At 37.3% G+C, this 17,486-nt stretch overlaps 2 protein-coding genes and 1 non-coding gene across 6 annotated transcripts; 2 read left to right on the top strand and 1 right to left on the bottom strand.

Annotated features, from left to right (window-relative positions):
- The first annotated feature begins 656 nt into the window (after positions 1–656).
- Positions 657–9,821, top strand: LOC113346801 (protein GRIP-like). The gene is made up of 22 exons (XM_026590310.1): positions 657–867; positions 1,383–1,946; positions 2,218–2,333; positions 2,674–2,843; positions 3,909–4,002; positions 4,241–4,327; positions 4,493–4,573; positions 4,760–4,885; positions 5,319–5,427; positions 5,525–5,604; positions 5,848–5,976; positions 6,091–6,191; positions 6,544–6,677; positions 6,784–6,878; positions 6,967–7,083; positions 7,190–7,217; positions 7,334–7,392; positions 8,319–8,390; positions 8,467–8,514; positions 8,756–8,861; positions 8,982–9,040; positions 9,383–9,821. The coding sequence occupies exons 2-22, from the start codon at positions 1,427–1,429 to the stop codon at positions 9,494–9,496; spliced, it is 2,445 nt and encodes an 814-aa protein (XP_026446095.1). The 5' UTR covers positions 657–867; positions 1,383–1,426; the 3' UTR covers positions 9,497–9,821.
- Positions 9,822–9,935: 114 nt separating this feature from the next.
- On the bottom strand, positions 9,936–10,008 carry TRNAE-CUC. The gene has a single exon. It is a non-coding gene; the product is annotated as a tRNA-Glu (tRNA).
- Positions 10,009–10,245: 237 nt separating this feature from the next.
- Positions 10,246–15,309, top strand: LOC113346802 (BTB/POZ domain-containing protein At2g30600-like). 4 transcript variants are annotated; one of them, XM_026590314.1, is made up of 14 exons: positions 10,246–10,262; positions 10,417–10,472; positions 11,166–12,080; positions 12,260–12,589; positions 12,697–12,927; positions 13,260–13,421; positions 13,500–13,712; positions 13,813–13,860; positions 13,936–13,994; positions 14,101–14,233; positions 14,346–14,420; positions 14,515–14,595; positions 14,742–14,810; positions 14,909–15,309. In XM_026590314.1, exons 3-14 carry the CDS (start codon positions 11,274–11,276, stop codon positions 15,128–15,130), a joined length of 2,430 nt encoding a protein of 809 aa, XP_026446099.1. In that variant the 5' UTR covers positions 10,246–10,262; positions 10,417–10,472; positions 11,166–11,273; the 3' UTR covers positions 15,131–15,309. The 4 variants fall into 4 exon arrangements, with proteins under 4 accessions (XP_026446099.1, XP_026446096.1, XP_026446098.1 ...); XM_026590311.1 differs by lacking the exon at positions 10,246–10,262 and having other exon boundaries at positions 10,309–10,472; XM_026590313.1 differs by lacking the exons at positions 10,246–10,262; positions 10,417–10,472 and adding an exon at positions 10,547–10,903.
- Positions 15,310–17,486: the final 2,177 nt, after the last annotated feature.

Below are 17,486 nucleotides of genomic sequence, written 5' to 3'. Positions count from 1 at the left end.
CACCTTTCCTTCAATTTTTTTTTAGAGCACCTTCTAAACATAAATCTTATTGGAAATCCTGGTTGATTTCATGTTTTGTTAGGATTTTGATCCCTGAAATTACAAATATATTATGTAGATCATGTAATAACTACGCAAAAATATTATTATTTTTTTCTTATTTTGATCAGCTACAAAAAGATTAGGTTTACGTTTGGTTTTGATGTTAGAGGTGTCTGATTTTTGAACCTAAACTGTTGCTTTTCTATTGTTACAGATTTGCAAAGAATACCGATAAACCAAAATAAGTGTTTGTTTTGCAAGTATTACGTAATTTGGTTTTGAACTAAGAAGATATTGCGATGGAGGTGTCACTTGATGGTCGTAATTTGGTCTTCCCTTTCGCCCACTCTTTCGTTCCAATGAGTGTATGTATGAATGATTATTGGTGAATGAGTGAGTATTAATTCGACCAAATTGAGTGATACTCATTCATATTGAATGAGAACACTCACTCCATAACCCTTGCTCTTAGGAACCTTTATCTTAGGTTAAGGGGTGACCTTGCCGTAAAGTGAAGTTTAACTGCATGTGGTGAATCAAGAAATACCGCGTAACGGCCCTCCTGAGGGACAATTACCACCAAATGACATGATTACCCTGAAACAAAATCTGAATACTCACACCGGTTTCCATTTCTCACTCTTTGTTGTCTCAATGAGATGAAAGCAGGGCTTTGTTGAAGACCTGCTGCGATCTCACCAGTCAGATTCTATAATAAACCCTGATTCTTTACGTAATTAGGGTTTTATTATTTGAGATCAAATCTAATCATCCTCTTCATAATCTGTAACTTCGGAATTCTAATCTATTGATCCAGTTTATCAGGTCAGTTTTCTGTTTATTCTTCTTCTTCTTTTTTAATTTTTATTGCATCCAGTAGTTTCCCTTCGAATCATTACATTTTTGTTGATTATTATAAAATCTAATGAAATTGGTTCGGAAATCATGTTATTTGATACTGAGATATACAAACAACAGTTGGGGTAATGCTAGAAAGTTTAGGATCTGATGGAGTTTGGAATTTAAGTTCTCCAAGGATTTTTTAATACGCCATTCACCTCATTATGATACGAGTTCCTGAGTGAAGTTTTTCAGCTTTTTAGTTGTGGGGATTGTCGGTTACTCATTCAAATTGTGTTTCCAACTTTAATTTTTAGTTAAAAATTGGGATTTCAGGTTAGTAACCCAATTTCTAGGTTTCATAGGTAAAACGAACATGGTACTTAGAGACATAGAATATCTCAGCGATTACATTGGATAGAAAATGAACCCTGATCATTACTAATGCACTTGTGGGTACGTGATTTATTGCCAATTCATCTTGTTAGATCTGTCTTCAGGTTTTGTATGATGGAGTCAGCTTGGTGATTATAGAATCACAACAATGACATCCATTGCCATGGAGAGTGATGGAGTGGCAGAGGTTCATGGGGAAGCTGTAAAGGAGGAGAACCATAATCTTGATGGAGTGGCAGAGGTTCACGGGGATGCTGTAAAGGAGGAGAACCATACTCTCGACGAGAACAACACTGGGGAAGAGTATCTTGCTAAGGAAAATGGAGTTCATGATCATGTGTTGCCCCAATCTGCTTCACATGAGCAATTAATACAAATGGTAGTTGAATTAAATTTTCAGAATGAGTATTTAAAAGCTCAATTTGAAGGTCTTAAGAATCTGTACTCTGAATCTGGTGGAGATTCCAAGCAAACTAAACAACTTGGCCATGAAGAGAATTCCTCGGAAGATGTTAATGAGTTGCATGAAAAGATTGAATCGCTGAATAGAGAGCTTTTGGAGCATAAACAAACACAAAGTGCCGCTGAGGGCGCTCTGAAGCATCTGCAGGCTTCATATTCTGAGGCAGATGCAAAAGCTCAGGAGCTTGCCACCAAACTTGCTGAAGGTGAGGTGCTTCCTCTTATTATTTCGACACATTGAGACTGAGTTCAACTGGTTATATGCTTTTTGTGGTTGTTTTGGGTTATTCCAGAATTCCCAGAATATAGTTTTTTGTCTTTACATAAGAATGTCATTAACCATATACTTCTGGGGATTGGAGGTATCAGAGCTGTTATATTTACTCTGTGGAATTATTTGAGAACTCATACTTTCATGGTTTGAAAAACTTTTAGACTTCTTAAAGACTTGATGCCAATCTATGGTTTACTTTGTAGCTCAACAAAATATGGAGCACAAACTTAAAGAACGTGATGATAAGTACAATGAGCTTGATTCAAAGTTTGGAAGGCTTCATAAAAGAGCAAAGCAGCGTATTCAAGATATACAAAAGGTATATGTTGTCGGTAGAGTAGGCTGAATAAGCAACATGACATGTTGTTAGCTTCCTACTCATTCTTATCCCTCTGGAATCCGAATTCAATTATAAAACTGAATCCCAAATTCAGGCATATATCATTAACTGCGCCTTGAATATCGTGAATGCATGTTTCCTTTTGGAATATTCATGCTACTTGTGGGTTGGTTACTTGGTTAACATACCAACTTAAAACTTTAAAAGTTAAAGCCCTTTTAGAACTAAAAAGGTGTTTGAGTTTTGATATAGAACATGAAACCTTTTTTTCCTTCTTTAGAATGAAATTTATATCTCGAATTTTACCTTGCATATACAGGAAAAGGATGATCTGGAAGCCCGTTTCCGTGAGGCAACTGAGACGGCTGGACGAGCATCAGCTCAACAGTCATCGTTGCAGCAGGAATTGGAACGTACACGACAACAAGCAAATGAAGCGCGGAAGGCGCTGGATGTGGAGAGACAGCAATTAAGAACTGCAAACAATAAGTAAGATTCTTGCTATTATGTATTTTTTCAATTACGCATAACGTAAATTCATTCCAGATGGTACTGTTAGTTCCGATAAGGTAACATTCGCACTAGTAAGCTCAAATAATTATTATAGGGATCTAATGATAACGTGTTTTGTTTAGGTATAAAATATTTATACGCCAAATGAATATTACTATATTTAGTAATTTATTATTATAAACCTATGAACTAGAAGTGTGGAATTTTTAATAGTTAAAGAAGATCTGTTGTCTTCCTCTACCGCATATGCTTTTAGCATATTCATCAAGAAGTCCTTATAGGTAAAAATTATGTATTTTGAATCCTAGGATCCGTAAACAAGTTCTACCCCCTTAAGAAAATATTTAGTTATTTTTTTTTTTAAAGTCTACACTTCCCCTTTCACACAATGCCCACTCATGCCTTGGATTGTGGAGTCTCCGAGTATCATCGTGGCCCCCCGTTTTAAAATTAGTAGCCTTTTCCTAGTGCGTGGAGCCAAAAGCAAACATATTACCACTTTGGAGCCATGGCGCGTGGCGGAGCTTCTGGTCACATTGGATAGTCCCAATGAAATTGTTTCTAGATAACTAGCGAGACTGTAGTTGATTTGGCAAGAGAGGAAAATATTGGTTTCGACATTAGGATGTACATTACACCATCTGTAGTCAGCCAGGATTCCTATTTAGTGGCACCTTTTTGCATGACCTGATATGCTCAAGTGAGTAATTAACAGAACCTATGTTCAATCGTTTGGTTTTTTGTCTTGGTGCAACAAAAGTGCTGGTTTACGTAGGTGATTGAACTGTTCATTGTACCCAAAGATATTCAAGATGTGGTTTCAATATGGCTTTTACGTGGCCTTATAATTGAAACAGTAGTCAATCATCTTACTCTTCGTGGAATATTTGTGTTAGGTGGGTGATAATTGTCTGCAATTTATTTTGATTACGTAATTTAGGAAATATCTCCTCTGGATACTGGCATGAAGATTGTTGTGATTATAATTTATTTCAGAATTATTATCCACCCCATAATCCTAATAGCTGAAATCACTTTCAGACTTCGAGATAGCATTGAGGAAATTCGTCGATCAATGGAAGCCAAGGATAAGGCTTTTGAAGCGTTGCAGCACAGTCTTTTCGAGAAAGAGCAGGTACGGACACTTATATATTCAGTGAAATGTTAGTACAACCAGATTCAGTTGGGTATGGCGAAATTATGAAGATAATGATGCGCTTTTACAGTATATAACTTGATCTCCTTTTTGCTGTCAAATGTTAGAAGTTATGAATACATTTCTGTACTAGTTTACCTTTTCAGCTAGCCCTGTTCTAGATATTTTGTTATTTCTTGATTTATTTGAACTGTTCCATGCTTAAATTTTTCAATAGATGTTAGAAGAAATTCGAGGGTCCCAACAAGCTATGGAAGAGAAAAGGCAAGCTTCTATAGTTGAGCTTTCTGCTAAAAACCAGAAGGTAGAATTTTTTTCATGAACTGTTTTAAACGGTAGAATGTTTATAGTTAAACAATATTAACTTGAATTGACCTCTCTCTTAGATGCAAGCTTTTTGCATCACTCAGGAATCTCTCTTGGTTGTCTTCTGAAATTAGGTTTTGGTTGTCTTTATTTTTACCTGCAGCAAATTGAAAGCTTGGAAGCACAACTGGCAGATGCATTGGCTGATAGATCCAAAGCAGCTGAAACTATTTCTTCTCTACAGGTAATATACTGCTATCAGTGTGCTGCTAAAGGTATCAGTAGTCTTGAACTTACGTTCATTTATCGTTCTGATTTGTTGGTTTCTGCATCACCAAAATATTAAATTAGAGTTATCTTGGTTTTATTTTATTTTGCAATTAATTGTAATCTGAGGAAGTGGCTCGGTTTTGCTGAATCTTTTATTTAGGTTTTAGTTGCTTCTCAAGAGTCGGAGATTGCAGAGATGGATGCAGCTTCAAAGGGGGAGGCAGTAAGACTGAAAGCTGCAGCTGAAAGAGCGAAAGGGGAGCTTGTTCAGTTGATAGAGGAGCATGTATGTGTTGAATTTTTGAGTTTGGCAACTCATTAATATTGGCTTGCATCATTTTAAAGGCTTCCATAGCATAGTGCAAACTTGCATGTTGAAAGGTGTTGTAGTACTGTACTACTGTCAAACTCGGTAGTTTAACTTTCATGACTATAAGAATCTCCAAGGAGTGCTGCATGTCAGACATACCACAGGGTGTACCAAATTTGTTTATAATAATCATTTAGAATATGTATATCTTGGCTGTTGCATTTAGAAAAGATCTATAGACTCGATATCTGATCTGTTCATGAATATGTAAGCATGTTCTCTTAACCCAAAGCATGCACACCTGAACTTATGGGTGTTCGCAAAAGAAAAGAGTTTGGTGTCAGGTGCTTAACAGTTGGAACATTCTTCTTAGTCTTTATGCTTAGTTAATTGAAGTTAATATATTCAGGATAAGGAAAGGGAAGCATGGGAATCTGCATCTTTGGCACTCAAAGCTAAGCTGGAGGTTGCTGAAAGTACCTGTTTACGCTCCGAGATTGAAGCTGCAAAAATGAGAAGTAATTCTGGAACATTCCTCTCTGTGTTTTTGTACTGTTTTTTATTCTTCTCCCAACTCGCTGTTATATGAAAAGTGCTGTCTTTCTTAATTTGCAGGTCAACTTGAGTTAGAACTATCCATGAGAAACCAGCTACTCAATACAAGAGATGCTGAACTAATGGCTGCTAAACAAGAGGTAACTAGCAGTCTGTTACCACCTTTCACCTTATAGTGAAGATTACCATTTTTATGTTCGCAGATTACTTGTTTTATGTTTACGGATCATCAATCATAAGACTTGGGTCAGTATGGAGAAATCATTCACAGGTTAATAAGATTTTAGGTGACACGATGTTCCACTGTGTATACCTTCTTAGGATATCTGATATCTCTACTGCCTGTCCTCTCACTTAACTCCCACTCGACTTATTTCTTGCAGATAACTCGCCTAGAAAGTGAGTTTTCTTCTTATAAGGTCCGTGCTCATGCACTTCTTCAGAAAAAAGATGCAGAACTGTCTGCAGCTAAGGACACTGAACTACTCAAGGCTCAAGAGGAAGCTGTTAAGGTGCATATTGCTGAGAACCCTTTTATGGATATATTTAAAGAAGCCTATGTCGGTGTCAAGAAAGGAAATTTAAAATTTTATTGGTTTGAATTCTGATCAATTTTTTCCATTTAGGAAGCCGAAAGAGAAGTGGCACTGGCAAATGCCGAGAGGGAAAAAGCTCTTCAAGATCTTCAGGACGCGTTGGATAACCATGATAAGGAACTTGCAGAAAGGTAGCTAAGATATAGGAACTGTTGTTATTGTAGTGTTATATCTCGACCAATGTGTTCTTCTTTGACTTATTTGTGTCCTTGAGCCTACGTAATGATCCCAACCTGCTGGATTTGAATCATTCTCAAAACCCCAATTAGAAACTGGAACTGAGAGGTCTCAGTTTGACTGCACGTAGTGGAAAATAATGTTCTAGAATTTCCATTACTAATATTAATCTGTCTGATCGGATTCTTCTGAATAATGAAGAGGAAATGTTTCAATCCTTCAATGTCATTTGTGGGACTTCATTGAATATTTTTTTGTTTTGGGGTGTTGTTGGTTCATTTTTTTTAACTTCCATCTTCGTTCTAGAGATGCAGCTCTTAACAGTGCAGAGCAGCGGATTAGGAGCATGGAACTAAAGCTCGAGTCTGCTACTGGTCTTTTCCAATCGGAAAAAGTGGCATGGCAGAGAGACCTTGAGGATGTTGAAGAAACCTGGCGATGTGATTCTCCTTCTCAAGCTATAATGTTGCTTATTTTCTTTATAGCTTATTTCCTAAATCAAATTTGGAAAAGACAAATACTGACTCATTGCGTAATATCTTGAAGTGAGGTGCAAGGCATTAGAAACTCAAAACGAGGTAATCAGGCCAGATCTGCAAAAAGAGTTTGAAGAGTTCAAGTTACAATATAGAAAATTGAAGGTACACTACTTTTTTGTTTCTTGATTTGGGTATTCTGGATTTTATTTGTTACTTAAAGTCTTTACTGAGTGGCATTTGAAACTTGTAGGAAGAACATGATTCTTTCCGTGACATTGCTGACAGAATGATCGAAGAAAAGGACAAGGAAATTTCAAGACTTTTAGATCAAAATAAGAATCTTAATCAATCTTTGCTGATGAGATCGGTAAATAATTGCTCGTATTGAAGTTTTTTTGCTTTTCCAGTCTTATTATGATTATTTTTGTTTGGTATACAATAACATGTACCTGATAATGTGACAACTTATTCAGGTTGAGCAAAACGAACACCAGAACAGAGGTACCTATAGCTACAGTACTGCTTCCATAACTTGAACGACATAGTACAGTTTCTTCTCCTATCATAGTTCACTTCTGAATTGTCTCTAATGTATATCTTATCAACTCTTTCTGAAGCTTTTCAAAGGCATGATGCCCCAATTTCAAGCGCAAATGCAGCAGAGCAGCAGATTCTGGTATGGGATTCAATTCTTTTAGAAACACTCATTTTGCTTAGAACTAACTGTGATCAGTTATATTCTGCTGTCCCAAGAAATTATGTAGTACCCCCTCCGTCCCACTATTAAGTGACCTATTTACTTTTATATTTTGTCCCACTATTAAGTGACCTATATCACTAAACAAGGAATATTTCCAAAATAAGAAATATAAGAAATATGCATAATTTGATAGGCATGTTTATATTCGTTACATAGGTATTTTAAAATGCTTTTCAATGGTATGAAGTTTGCGAACATCGGTGGTGTAGTTTGAGAGATAAATCATTTCAAAATTTCACTAATTATTATCCATAAGGGTATAATTGTAAAATATGCCTAAAAATACTCTTTTCCCTTGCTTGCCTTAAAAATTGTGCAAACTTAAACTAGGTCACTTAATAGTGGGACGGAGGGAGTAGTTTGTAATGAAATGACTAAATGAGTTTTGATTATGAATCTTGTAGCTGAATAGGAACAGAAATCTTCATCAATTGTAGTATCTTTAACTGAAGTTTTTTTTTAAGTTGAGCTCTTCTTATATTGACATCAGTATGTAGCACTAGAACTTGAATGTGAAATAATCAGCAGTATTGAGCCGTCAGGAAGCAAGCTTCCATATTTGGCAGCAGTTAGCTATCTGTATTTTTTAACTAATTACTAGTAGGATGTCTATGTTTTACAATTTGCATGGAAATGAAGTATTATCACATCGAATCATGAACAATTTTTTTGTTCATCACAGATGAATTCTGGAAGCTTGGATTTGCATCAATAGATTTCCCTTTTATATGTAGATAGACTCCAAAGTTGCTAATCTGAAACAAATATACTTTTTCCCCTTTTTTTAGCTGATTATAATTATTACTAATTTGATAAATACTCACAAAAAACCGATTTTACAGATTTTGGCTAGGCAACAAGCCCAGAGAGAAGAAGAACTCGCTCAGTCGCAACGACACATCTTAGCACTTCAAGTAGGTTATGTCTCTCATTCCAGTACTGCTATACTTCTTTGGTGTTACATATGTTGTAACGTTTGATGTTATTCAGGAAGAAATCGAGGAGCTGGAACGTGAGAATCGTCTTCATAGCCAACAAGTAAGAGAATAATATTATAATAATTCATGTTGTTTTTTCTTTTGAAGTTAGCCCCTTAATTAGGTTTTACCTACCAGTCTTCCAGTCACTGTTTTTTCTTGGTTTGTGGATTGGATTATGTTTTCTTTTCTATAGGTCACAATTTTTTTTTAGCTAAAACACTGTATTCGAAATTTTGGTTTTTGTGCTCCTTCTTTCTGAGAAGCCCAATGGTGTTTAATATTCAGATTTCATTGCGCAGGAAGCACTGTTGAAGACTGAGCTTCGGGATATGGAACGAATGCAGAAGCGGGAAGGAGTGGATATGACATATTTAAAGAACGTAGTCTTAAAACTTCTTGAAACAGGTATCTATTTCAAACTTTCAGAAATGGTCAGTTCCCAGGGAGTAGATATGAGATATACCGAAAGAATGCAGTCTCCAGCCGTTTGGATAATAACCTTGCGATTCATTTCTTATTAACCAGGTGAAGTGGAAGCTCTTCTTCCTGTTATAGGAATGCTACTACAGTTCAGTCCTCAAGAGGTGAGTGGTTTATGCTTTTTTGCTTGTCATTATCATAATTGGGCATCCTAAAAATGACAGAGGAAAGGAGTAGTTTTTGTTGTGAGAAAATTACACCCGTCATCCACTCGACAGAACTGTATGGAAGTTTTTTACTCAGTGATGTAATGTGCACCATCCTTCTAAGTTGGGGCATATGATATCTCGAGTCAAAATTCAGCCTACAACAAAGCATGTTGCTGAAGTGGGTACAATACAGGCTACATAATGCACCAATTTTTTTATTTCCATTTGTGATTTCTGTTTCCTCTATAGTTTCCATCTCATCATGCTCTCATACTTGTTCCACAACGGCACCTGCAGATCCAGAAGTGTCAGCTAGCTTACCAATCTTCAGCTGATGTACCACCAACCCCTGGAACTGATGGTGCTTCAACACCCAGCCGTTCCCTTTTCTCAAGATTCACATTTACATAACTGTTGGTGTCAAGACCATCGGAATCCTGAAGCCTGCAGATTTACAGGATGGGGCTGAGATGTAGTGGTAAAACCCAGAGTAAGATCATTGAGGCAATCCTAGTTAGACCTGCCAGCTCTGCAAATTTATAGGTGCTGATTATTTTTTTTTAGTTATCACGTTCTTCCTATTTTTTGTAACTCTTTGAGATGTATTTTATTGAAATGAGTATAACTAGATACTGTAAAGAACCAAATATACTAAACAAAATAGATGTGGTGTAATTGAGGCGAAAATGAAATGAGAAAAGGTTATAAGAAAAGAGCAACAACATTAAGTTTGTCAGGGTGGTGTGGTTGGATCATAAATTCAGGTTCATGAATGTATATTTTAGTTTAATTTAGTCGAAAACTGATGTGAAACCTTTTGATGGCTGCTGAAAAATGTTACAAAAAGGAATTCCGTTGCCGGGACTTGAACCCGGGTCTCTCGGGTGAGAGCCGAGTATCCTGACCACCTAGACTACAACGGATTGTTGACATGAGGGTCGCTAAAACTTACATATAGGGACTGTACCATATAAGAAGAGAGGAAATGGAACTGTCCTCACATTTGATTCGAGAAACCTTGTTCTAGGACTTTGACTTGTGTTTGTGCGTAGAGTTCAACAGAAAGGACACATGACTCATACGTAAGAACTATTAAAAGGTTGTCACGTGTCTCCAAAAATTCATCTGCAGAGTATCAGTTTATCCAAAAATAGCAGATAAACTATTCAAAAATCTGGTAAGAAACTAACAAACTGTTTATAAAGCAAACGGAGCCGTTAACATCTCCATCCTTCCTTGTCTCTAATTTTCTTAATTCTTATTGGGCTTCTCTTAAATATCATGGTTGTTGGCTTGTTCTGATCTCTCTATCTCGTTTCTTGTCATTTTAGAATCAAAAAATCAGCTTCACAGATAAAGATATGGTCCCATGAACATGACTATCAAGGTATGGATTACAATATATTTCTATATATCTACCATGAAAAATTATTGGATTCTTGTGATAATTTTTCTTCCAAATCTTGAATTTATAATTTGCGATAATTACCTACACCTGGATTCTTCTTATCCATCATCATCATCATCATCATCACTTTCATCTACTTGTTTTTGTTTTATTATCAATAAATTAATGATTTTCCGTAGATATTTCTGTGTGTGTGTGTCTGTATCAAAATGAATAAGAAAATGTGGTGTAGAATAAGAAACAATGTCTTTTTAGCATGGTGGTTGGATTTGGATTTTTCTGTTAAAGTGAGTTGTATTGGAAGTGCAAGTTTTTATTGAGGTGTTGAAACATTTTTCTATTTTAAGTGCATGATTTGATTTGGATAAAATAAAGATCGACTGTTGGTAATCAATTTATAGAGACTGAAGGTAAGGATGTTCTTCTGCTGCTTCATTTGTTACTTAGAAAGAAAACCCATGATTTTGTGACTTAGCTCGATTTAGGATTCTGAATTTAGAGTTGATGAAGAATAGATGATTGTTAAAACTTAAGAGTAATGAGATGAAATTATCCGTATTGTTTTCTCGCAATTGAAATCATTTATTGGTTCTATTGCTCGTTTGTTCATTGAATTTTTTTTTTTTGGGGGGTTTCTTTTTGTCTTTTGATTAAGTGATTTTTCATCTGCAGATAGTCTAGTGTTTTGCATGAGTTAATGCTCTTGTTCTATTGGTTTTGAGGAGGTGGAAGTGAAGGTTGGTGATTTGGTTTAATCAACTGGATTTTATGTGAGAGAAGATGGATAGGAAGAAGCAGAAGAAGTTCCTTATTGTTCCACCCTTCAAGTGTACGTGGCGGAAGGAGTTGCGATTCAAGGAGGCTGGTCGGGGTTGTGTGGCTTTTGAAGCTTCAGCTCATAATGATGTCACATTGGTTTTCAGGGAGCGTGTTGGTAGCCAGCACTATCATTACAGAACTGATAACACTCCGAACTATACTATAATTTTAGGTAGTCATAGAAATCGAAGATTGAAAATTGAAGTGAATGGGAAAACCGTGGTAGATGAGACAGGTGTAGGTCTTTGTTGTTCCTTGACCTTCCAAAGTTACTGGATCAGTATCTATGACGGACTGATCAGTATTGGCAAGGGGAGGTACCCTTTTCAAAACCTTGTGTTTCAGTGGCTTGATTCAAATCCTAACTGTAGCGTGCAGTATATTGGCTTGAGCAGTTGGGACAAACATGTTGGGTATAGAAATGTCAATGTATTACCATCCACGTCGAATCACATTTTGTTGTGGAATCAGATGGATAATGGTGAGCTTGAATGTGATGAAGACGAGGACATTGCAGATGGGTTCATTGACGGACTTGAAAGTGAAGATGTATGGGGGCTAAAATGTTTTCTTGAGAATTGGGATCTATCAGATGTGTTATTTATTGTTGGGGATGAGGAAAAGGCTGTCCCAGCGCACAAAGTTATCATGGGTGCATCGGGTAATTTTTGTTTCGGTTCATCAAATCCAGATGTTATCCAGCTTCCTGGTGTAACCTATCCTGTTTTTCATGCTTTTCTTCAATATATCTACACTGGCCAGGCACAAGTAAGTTTCACTTTTAATTTTAGTATATGTTCTGACAAAAGAAATACAACCTTTAATGCATTTACAAAACCTTGCTTTGCCATATTAAGATCAATGTAGTGGTACAAAGTACAAACTCTGATGAAAATCTTGATTTCTATTGTATTTTGACTGCCCATGTTTCTTTTAACGTCGTTCAGGTTTTGGAAGAACAACTTGGTGCTTTAAGGGATCTGAGCTTACAATTTGAAGTCATGCCCCTTATTAAGCAGTGTGAGGAAATAACAGACCGTTTTAAACTGAACAAGAAATTGTTCGATTCGGGTAGGAAAGTGGAGATTTCACATCCATGCTCCCTCCCTCAGCGCTGCACAGTTTTCCCCTTTGAGCTTCCCATTGACCTGCAAAGGCTCAAGCAATGGCTTTCAACTGGTGAATTCAGTGATGTAGAGATACACATCGATGGGCATGGCCTTGTTGCTCGTTCGCATAAGGTCATCTTAAGTTTATGGAGTGCTGCATTTACAAAGGTGAACATAGTTTGTAGTAGTTGTTTCGGTTGTGACTACTAGTTTCTTTTTTTCTATTTGATTAATTTTTCTCATTAGTATTAATCTTTCCTTTCTTTTATTTGCAGATGTTCACAAATGGAATGTGTGAGAGCAATTCTTCGAAGATCTGCTTAAGGGATACCTCATTTGATGCTTTTATAGAAATGCTTCAATTCATGTATAGTGGGGAATTAGGTGTGCAAGACGCAACAGACAAGGGTAGCTTGTTACTCCAAATTCTGCTGTTGGCCGATCAATTTGGAGTCACTCCACTTCTTCAAGGATGCTGCAAGACCATTTTGGAATGTCTCTCTGAGGTACCTCGATTCTTCTTTGTACTTTACTGCATTTATATTTCTTTCCCAAACAATACTTTACTGCATTTATATTTCTTTCCCAAACAAATGAGGAACGGAGATTTGAAACGGTTTTGGGCATCGAACACTTCCAAGAGCAGCCAAATGAAGCTGAACAAATATGAAATATTAACACTTTTGTCTCTGTATATATATTTGCAGGGTTGGATTTCATACGGATGAAGGTCACAAAACTTATTTGAATAATGCTGTAGTTTTATGGACACAGATAAAGAATGGTTCCGCAGTTTTTACTGGTTGTTACGAAACTGATTCTTTGACGCTTGTTGCAGGACACAGTGTGCTCGATTCTTCAAGTGATTTCATCCATTCCTTCGTGTAAATCTCTTGAAGAAGCGTGCGAGAGAAAATTCTCTAAGCATTTTGATTATTGCACAACTGTCAACACTGACTTTGTTTTCTTAGACGAGACCTCATTCAGTGATATTCTTCAGGTAGAATTGCTCTCAAGAATTTTCACTTAGAGGGTTGAACTTAATTTTGAAATTATTCACCGTGAATATGGTTTGCAGTGTCCAAATTTGACTGTAACATCTGAAGAAAGGATTCTTGATGCAATTCTACTTTGGGGAATGGAAGCGAGCGATCTGCTTGGATGGGAAGCAGTCGATACAATCTTAAAAACATCTACACCTGATCTCCTTTTCGGAGAGAGACTTTTATCAGTTAACATGCTTTTGCCCCTAGTGCGTTTTCCATTAATGCCGATTACCTTGCTCAAGAAGGTAGCTAGCTTTTGGTTCTCAAGTGCGGCAGTGCCTTAGCATGAGGTCTAAATGGTCAATTTTTCTAACCACATTTTGTATCGATATGATAATGTTGCAGTTGGAGAAGAGCAGCCTTAGCATTCAGATACCTGTGCTTGAAGAGCTCGTGAGTATAGCTCCCTTTCTCTATCACTCTCTCCTTCCTCCTGACCCACCGAATGTTAACGTGTTCATGTAACAGGTGATGGAAGCCATCAAATATTCTGTCTCTAAAATGACACAACCAGGGAGTAATCAAAAGTAAGCAATTCAGCTTAGCTGAAATCTTTGTTTTTGGTTTAATCTTGCTCTTCAAAACTCTTTCTCTTATATGATATCAGTATGCTATTACATCATGATCTTGTAGTGTAAGATTTCAGCATCGCCAGTCTACTTTTAAGGAGTTTCAATACATATGTGATGGCGACAACAATGGAGTTCTTTACTTTGCTGGCACATCATATGGAAAACATCAATGGGTTAATCCCGTTTTATCAAAGGTAAACTTCTCAAACTCAGTTTCGCTCACAAATTACAGATTCGGGTGCTGGGTGTAACTTTTCACAGTGATTTTAACTCTCTCTCTCTCTCTCTCTCTCTCAATTGGTGTAGAAAATTACTGTAACTGCTAGCAGCCCAGCTTCGAGATTCACCGACCCTAAGGCTCTTGTATCCAGAACATACCAGGTATGGATTGGGATTAAAATATTTGAGAAGCTTTGGTCACATTTTGGAGTTGAACTTCTTAAAATGATTACTGAATTATTAATCCGTGGAACAGGGTACCTCTTTTGCTGGCCCTAGAATCGAGGATGGGAAGAATTGCTCTTGGTGGATGGTAGACATTGGAGAAGATCACCAGGTTTGATTTCTGAACTTGAGCATTCCTGAGTCCTTAGTTTCGCTTTATAATTCATTCGTATATACTAAAGCAGAACCTTTGCTTAACTCATCAAACATAATTCTTAGTTTGTTCTAAAACTCATTACTTGTTTTAACTTGTTTCAGCTTATGTGCAACTATTACACATTGAGGCAAGATGGTTCTTCTGCATTCATGAGATCATGGGCTCTCCAGGTAATATTGAAGCAATACCTTTATTTGCTCCCAAAATCAAATTAATATAGGGGAGACAATACTGATGATTAGAATTTTCTGGATCATTTTGTTTTCAGGGTTCTCTGGATGAAAAAAACTGGACCAACTTGAGAGTGCATGAGAATGACCAAACAATATGTAAGCCAGGGCAATATGTGTCATGGCCAGTAAATGGTCCCACTGCACTTTTTCCTTTCAGATTCTTTAGGGTTGTATTGCTCGGTCCGACAACAAGCGATTCGGGGCCTTGGAACCTTTGTATTTGCTTCTTAGAACTATATGGATATTTTCATATGTAAACAAGTAAAATGCATGCATGCCCTGCCTGATCATGTAAATGATGGCAGCAGATGCTGTTTTTGTGTAACTATAATAACAAATAGCTCTTATCTGGAGCTGTTTTGAGTTCAAAATTGCTTGCTGTGCATATCAATAAGAATTTTAAAGCCCGGGATACTACTCCATGGGCAATCTACAACAAATATGAATCATTTCAACGTTTTAAACATTTGGATGTCTTAAATAGCTAGCTAGATAAATTGATACAACCATACAACTTCTTGTGCCATCTCCATAGCTGAATTTGTTACAGCTGGAATATGCTGTCGTCCACGTCTAGTTGATACATACTTATATCGAAATCAGCTGTAGATTGCTTAAAATTCTCCAGGAAACCTGTAATATCCTCCCCATCCAGCAGTGGAGGAAGTGAGTTCACTCCGAAGATAGAATCGCTCCTCGCTAGATCGAATAATCCTTCAAACGGATCACCTTCATCTTCCACTGCCTGCTCCACCTCTGTTGCATTTAGTGCCGTTGGTGCTGGTACGGGTATTACTGGTGTTGGATCAGCTGTTCCTTGTTGTGGAGTGGCATTCAAAACTCCACCAGCAAAAGAAGCTTCATTTTGAGCAGTAGTAGTAATCCCTGAAATTTTAGGATTTGCTCTAGATACTCCGTCTTGTTCAAGGGTGGAAGATTGGTCGGTCAGATAATATTTGTCGTTCAGGTCCTATATTTCCTCTATGTCAGAAACAGAGGATGGAACGCCCGGAAACTCGGGGACAAGATTAGGTGCCGCTTCCATTGCTGAAACAGATGATGACATGTTGGGAAACTCGGTCATCTGGTTAGTTGGTGATATAGATGGTGGCTTGTTAACAAAGCTGAAAGTCAAGTTGCTAGCGCTATTGTTGCTGTCATTATGGGCAACCGGACCAATATGTAAGGCTTCAGGGGAGTTGCTATTATTATTGATAATCCTGATTCCTGTGAAGTTGTTGGTATTGGGTGTTAAGGCTTGGGCAAAGCTACCAACAGATGCTGAACCCACATTTCTTGTTGTTCCCATATTTCTCAACATTTCAGTGTTGTTTTGTCTTTGAAAGTTAAACCTGTTGATCATGCTCTGAGTCCCCGAATTAAGCGGCGGTCCGGCTGTACTTTGGGCATTGCTTCTCCATCTCACCATATTTTGTCTATGCACCATCTCCATGGTACCCTTACCACTTCTTCCACCACCAATAGACACATTACTATTTGATTGTGAAGGAGTAACTGTAATAGCATTCTGGTTGCTATTACTAGCAGGCCAAGGATGTCTTGCTGATGCCGCTATAAACTCTTGATGGTTATCGACGGGAAGCATCGATGATTGCCCAAACTGAAATGAAGCATTATTATAGCCACTGGACGATGATGTGTTAAAAGTAGGCGCACCACGATGAGACATGCATGTTTGACCCTGAAAGTCTCCGGTTGTTATTCGGGATGGTGTAAATGACTGTTGAGGTGCATTAGTATGTTGCATATTCATAGGCGACATATCTGAAGCAAAGTTAAAGCTCTAGTTGCTAAAGACTTCACAATATTCGGCTCCATGTTTTGATTTCCTTCCACGATCCCTTTAACGAAAAGTCTATATTTCTGTCAAAAATGAAAATACATGAATGAAATTAAGAGATGATATCTAGACCAGTTTTTACTGTCAAAGACTCTTCAACCAGGTAAGTTGGAAGCAAAACCTGCAAATGACTAGCAACATTTTCTCTAGTTAATCCAGGGACTTTCATGTACTCTAGTATCTTCTTCGGCACAGCACCTGATTTATCAACCACAAGAAAATGTCTCTTGTTAAGATTACCATCAACTCCTAGGCATTCAATGGCATTCGGGAAATGAGTATGTAATTGAGCAGTCCAGACAACCCTTCGCTTCTTATTTGTACCAGTGCGGTTTTTTTTTATCATCGGATGTCTGATCTTTACAAGATCCCTTCCTCTTCCTTGATTCAACTCGCGAGTTTCCTTCATCATCACGGCGATCCGCTATGCTTTTCTTTTCTCCGCAATGAATCTTGCCCCACACTTCCAGTCTGTTCTTTGTATCTGATTTTATTTACTGTTTCATCCATTTTGCTCTTCTGAACATGTTTTCGACGTCGTAAAAAGTTACAGGCTTGCATAGCAAATGACCAGCACCGTTTCTTAATCCTTTTGCCGCCATTGCCGGATCAGTATCATTAGAGATCACTGTTTATAATCCATACGTAAGTTAGATATAATCAAATCATCAATGGGGCCTAAGAGAAGATATGAAAACGCCTTATTTTTTTTCTTCACAAAAGTGATAGGACTTACGAACGACTGGTAGATT

This window comes from Papaver somniferum, chromosome 2, assembly GCF_003573695.1.
Source record: "Papaver somniferum cultivar HN1 chromosome 2, ASM357369v1, whole genome shotgun sequence".
NCBI lineage: Eukaryota > Viridiplantae > Streptophyta > Magnoliopsida > Ranunculales > Papaveraceae > Papaver > Papaver somniferum.
This window is presented reverse-complemented; position numbering and strand designations above follow the sequence as displayed.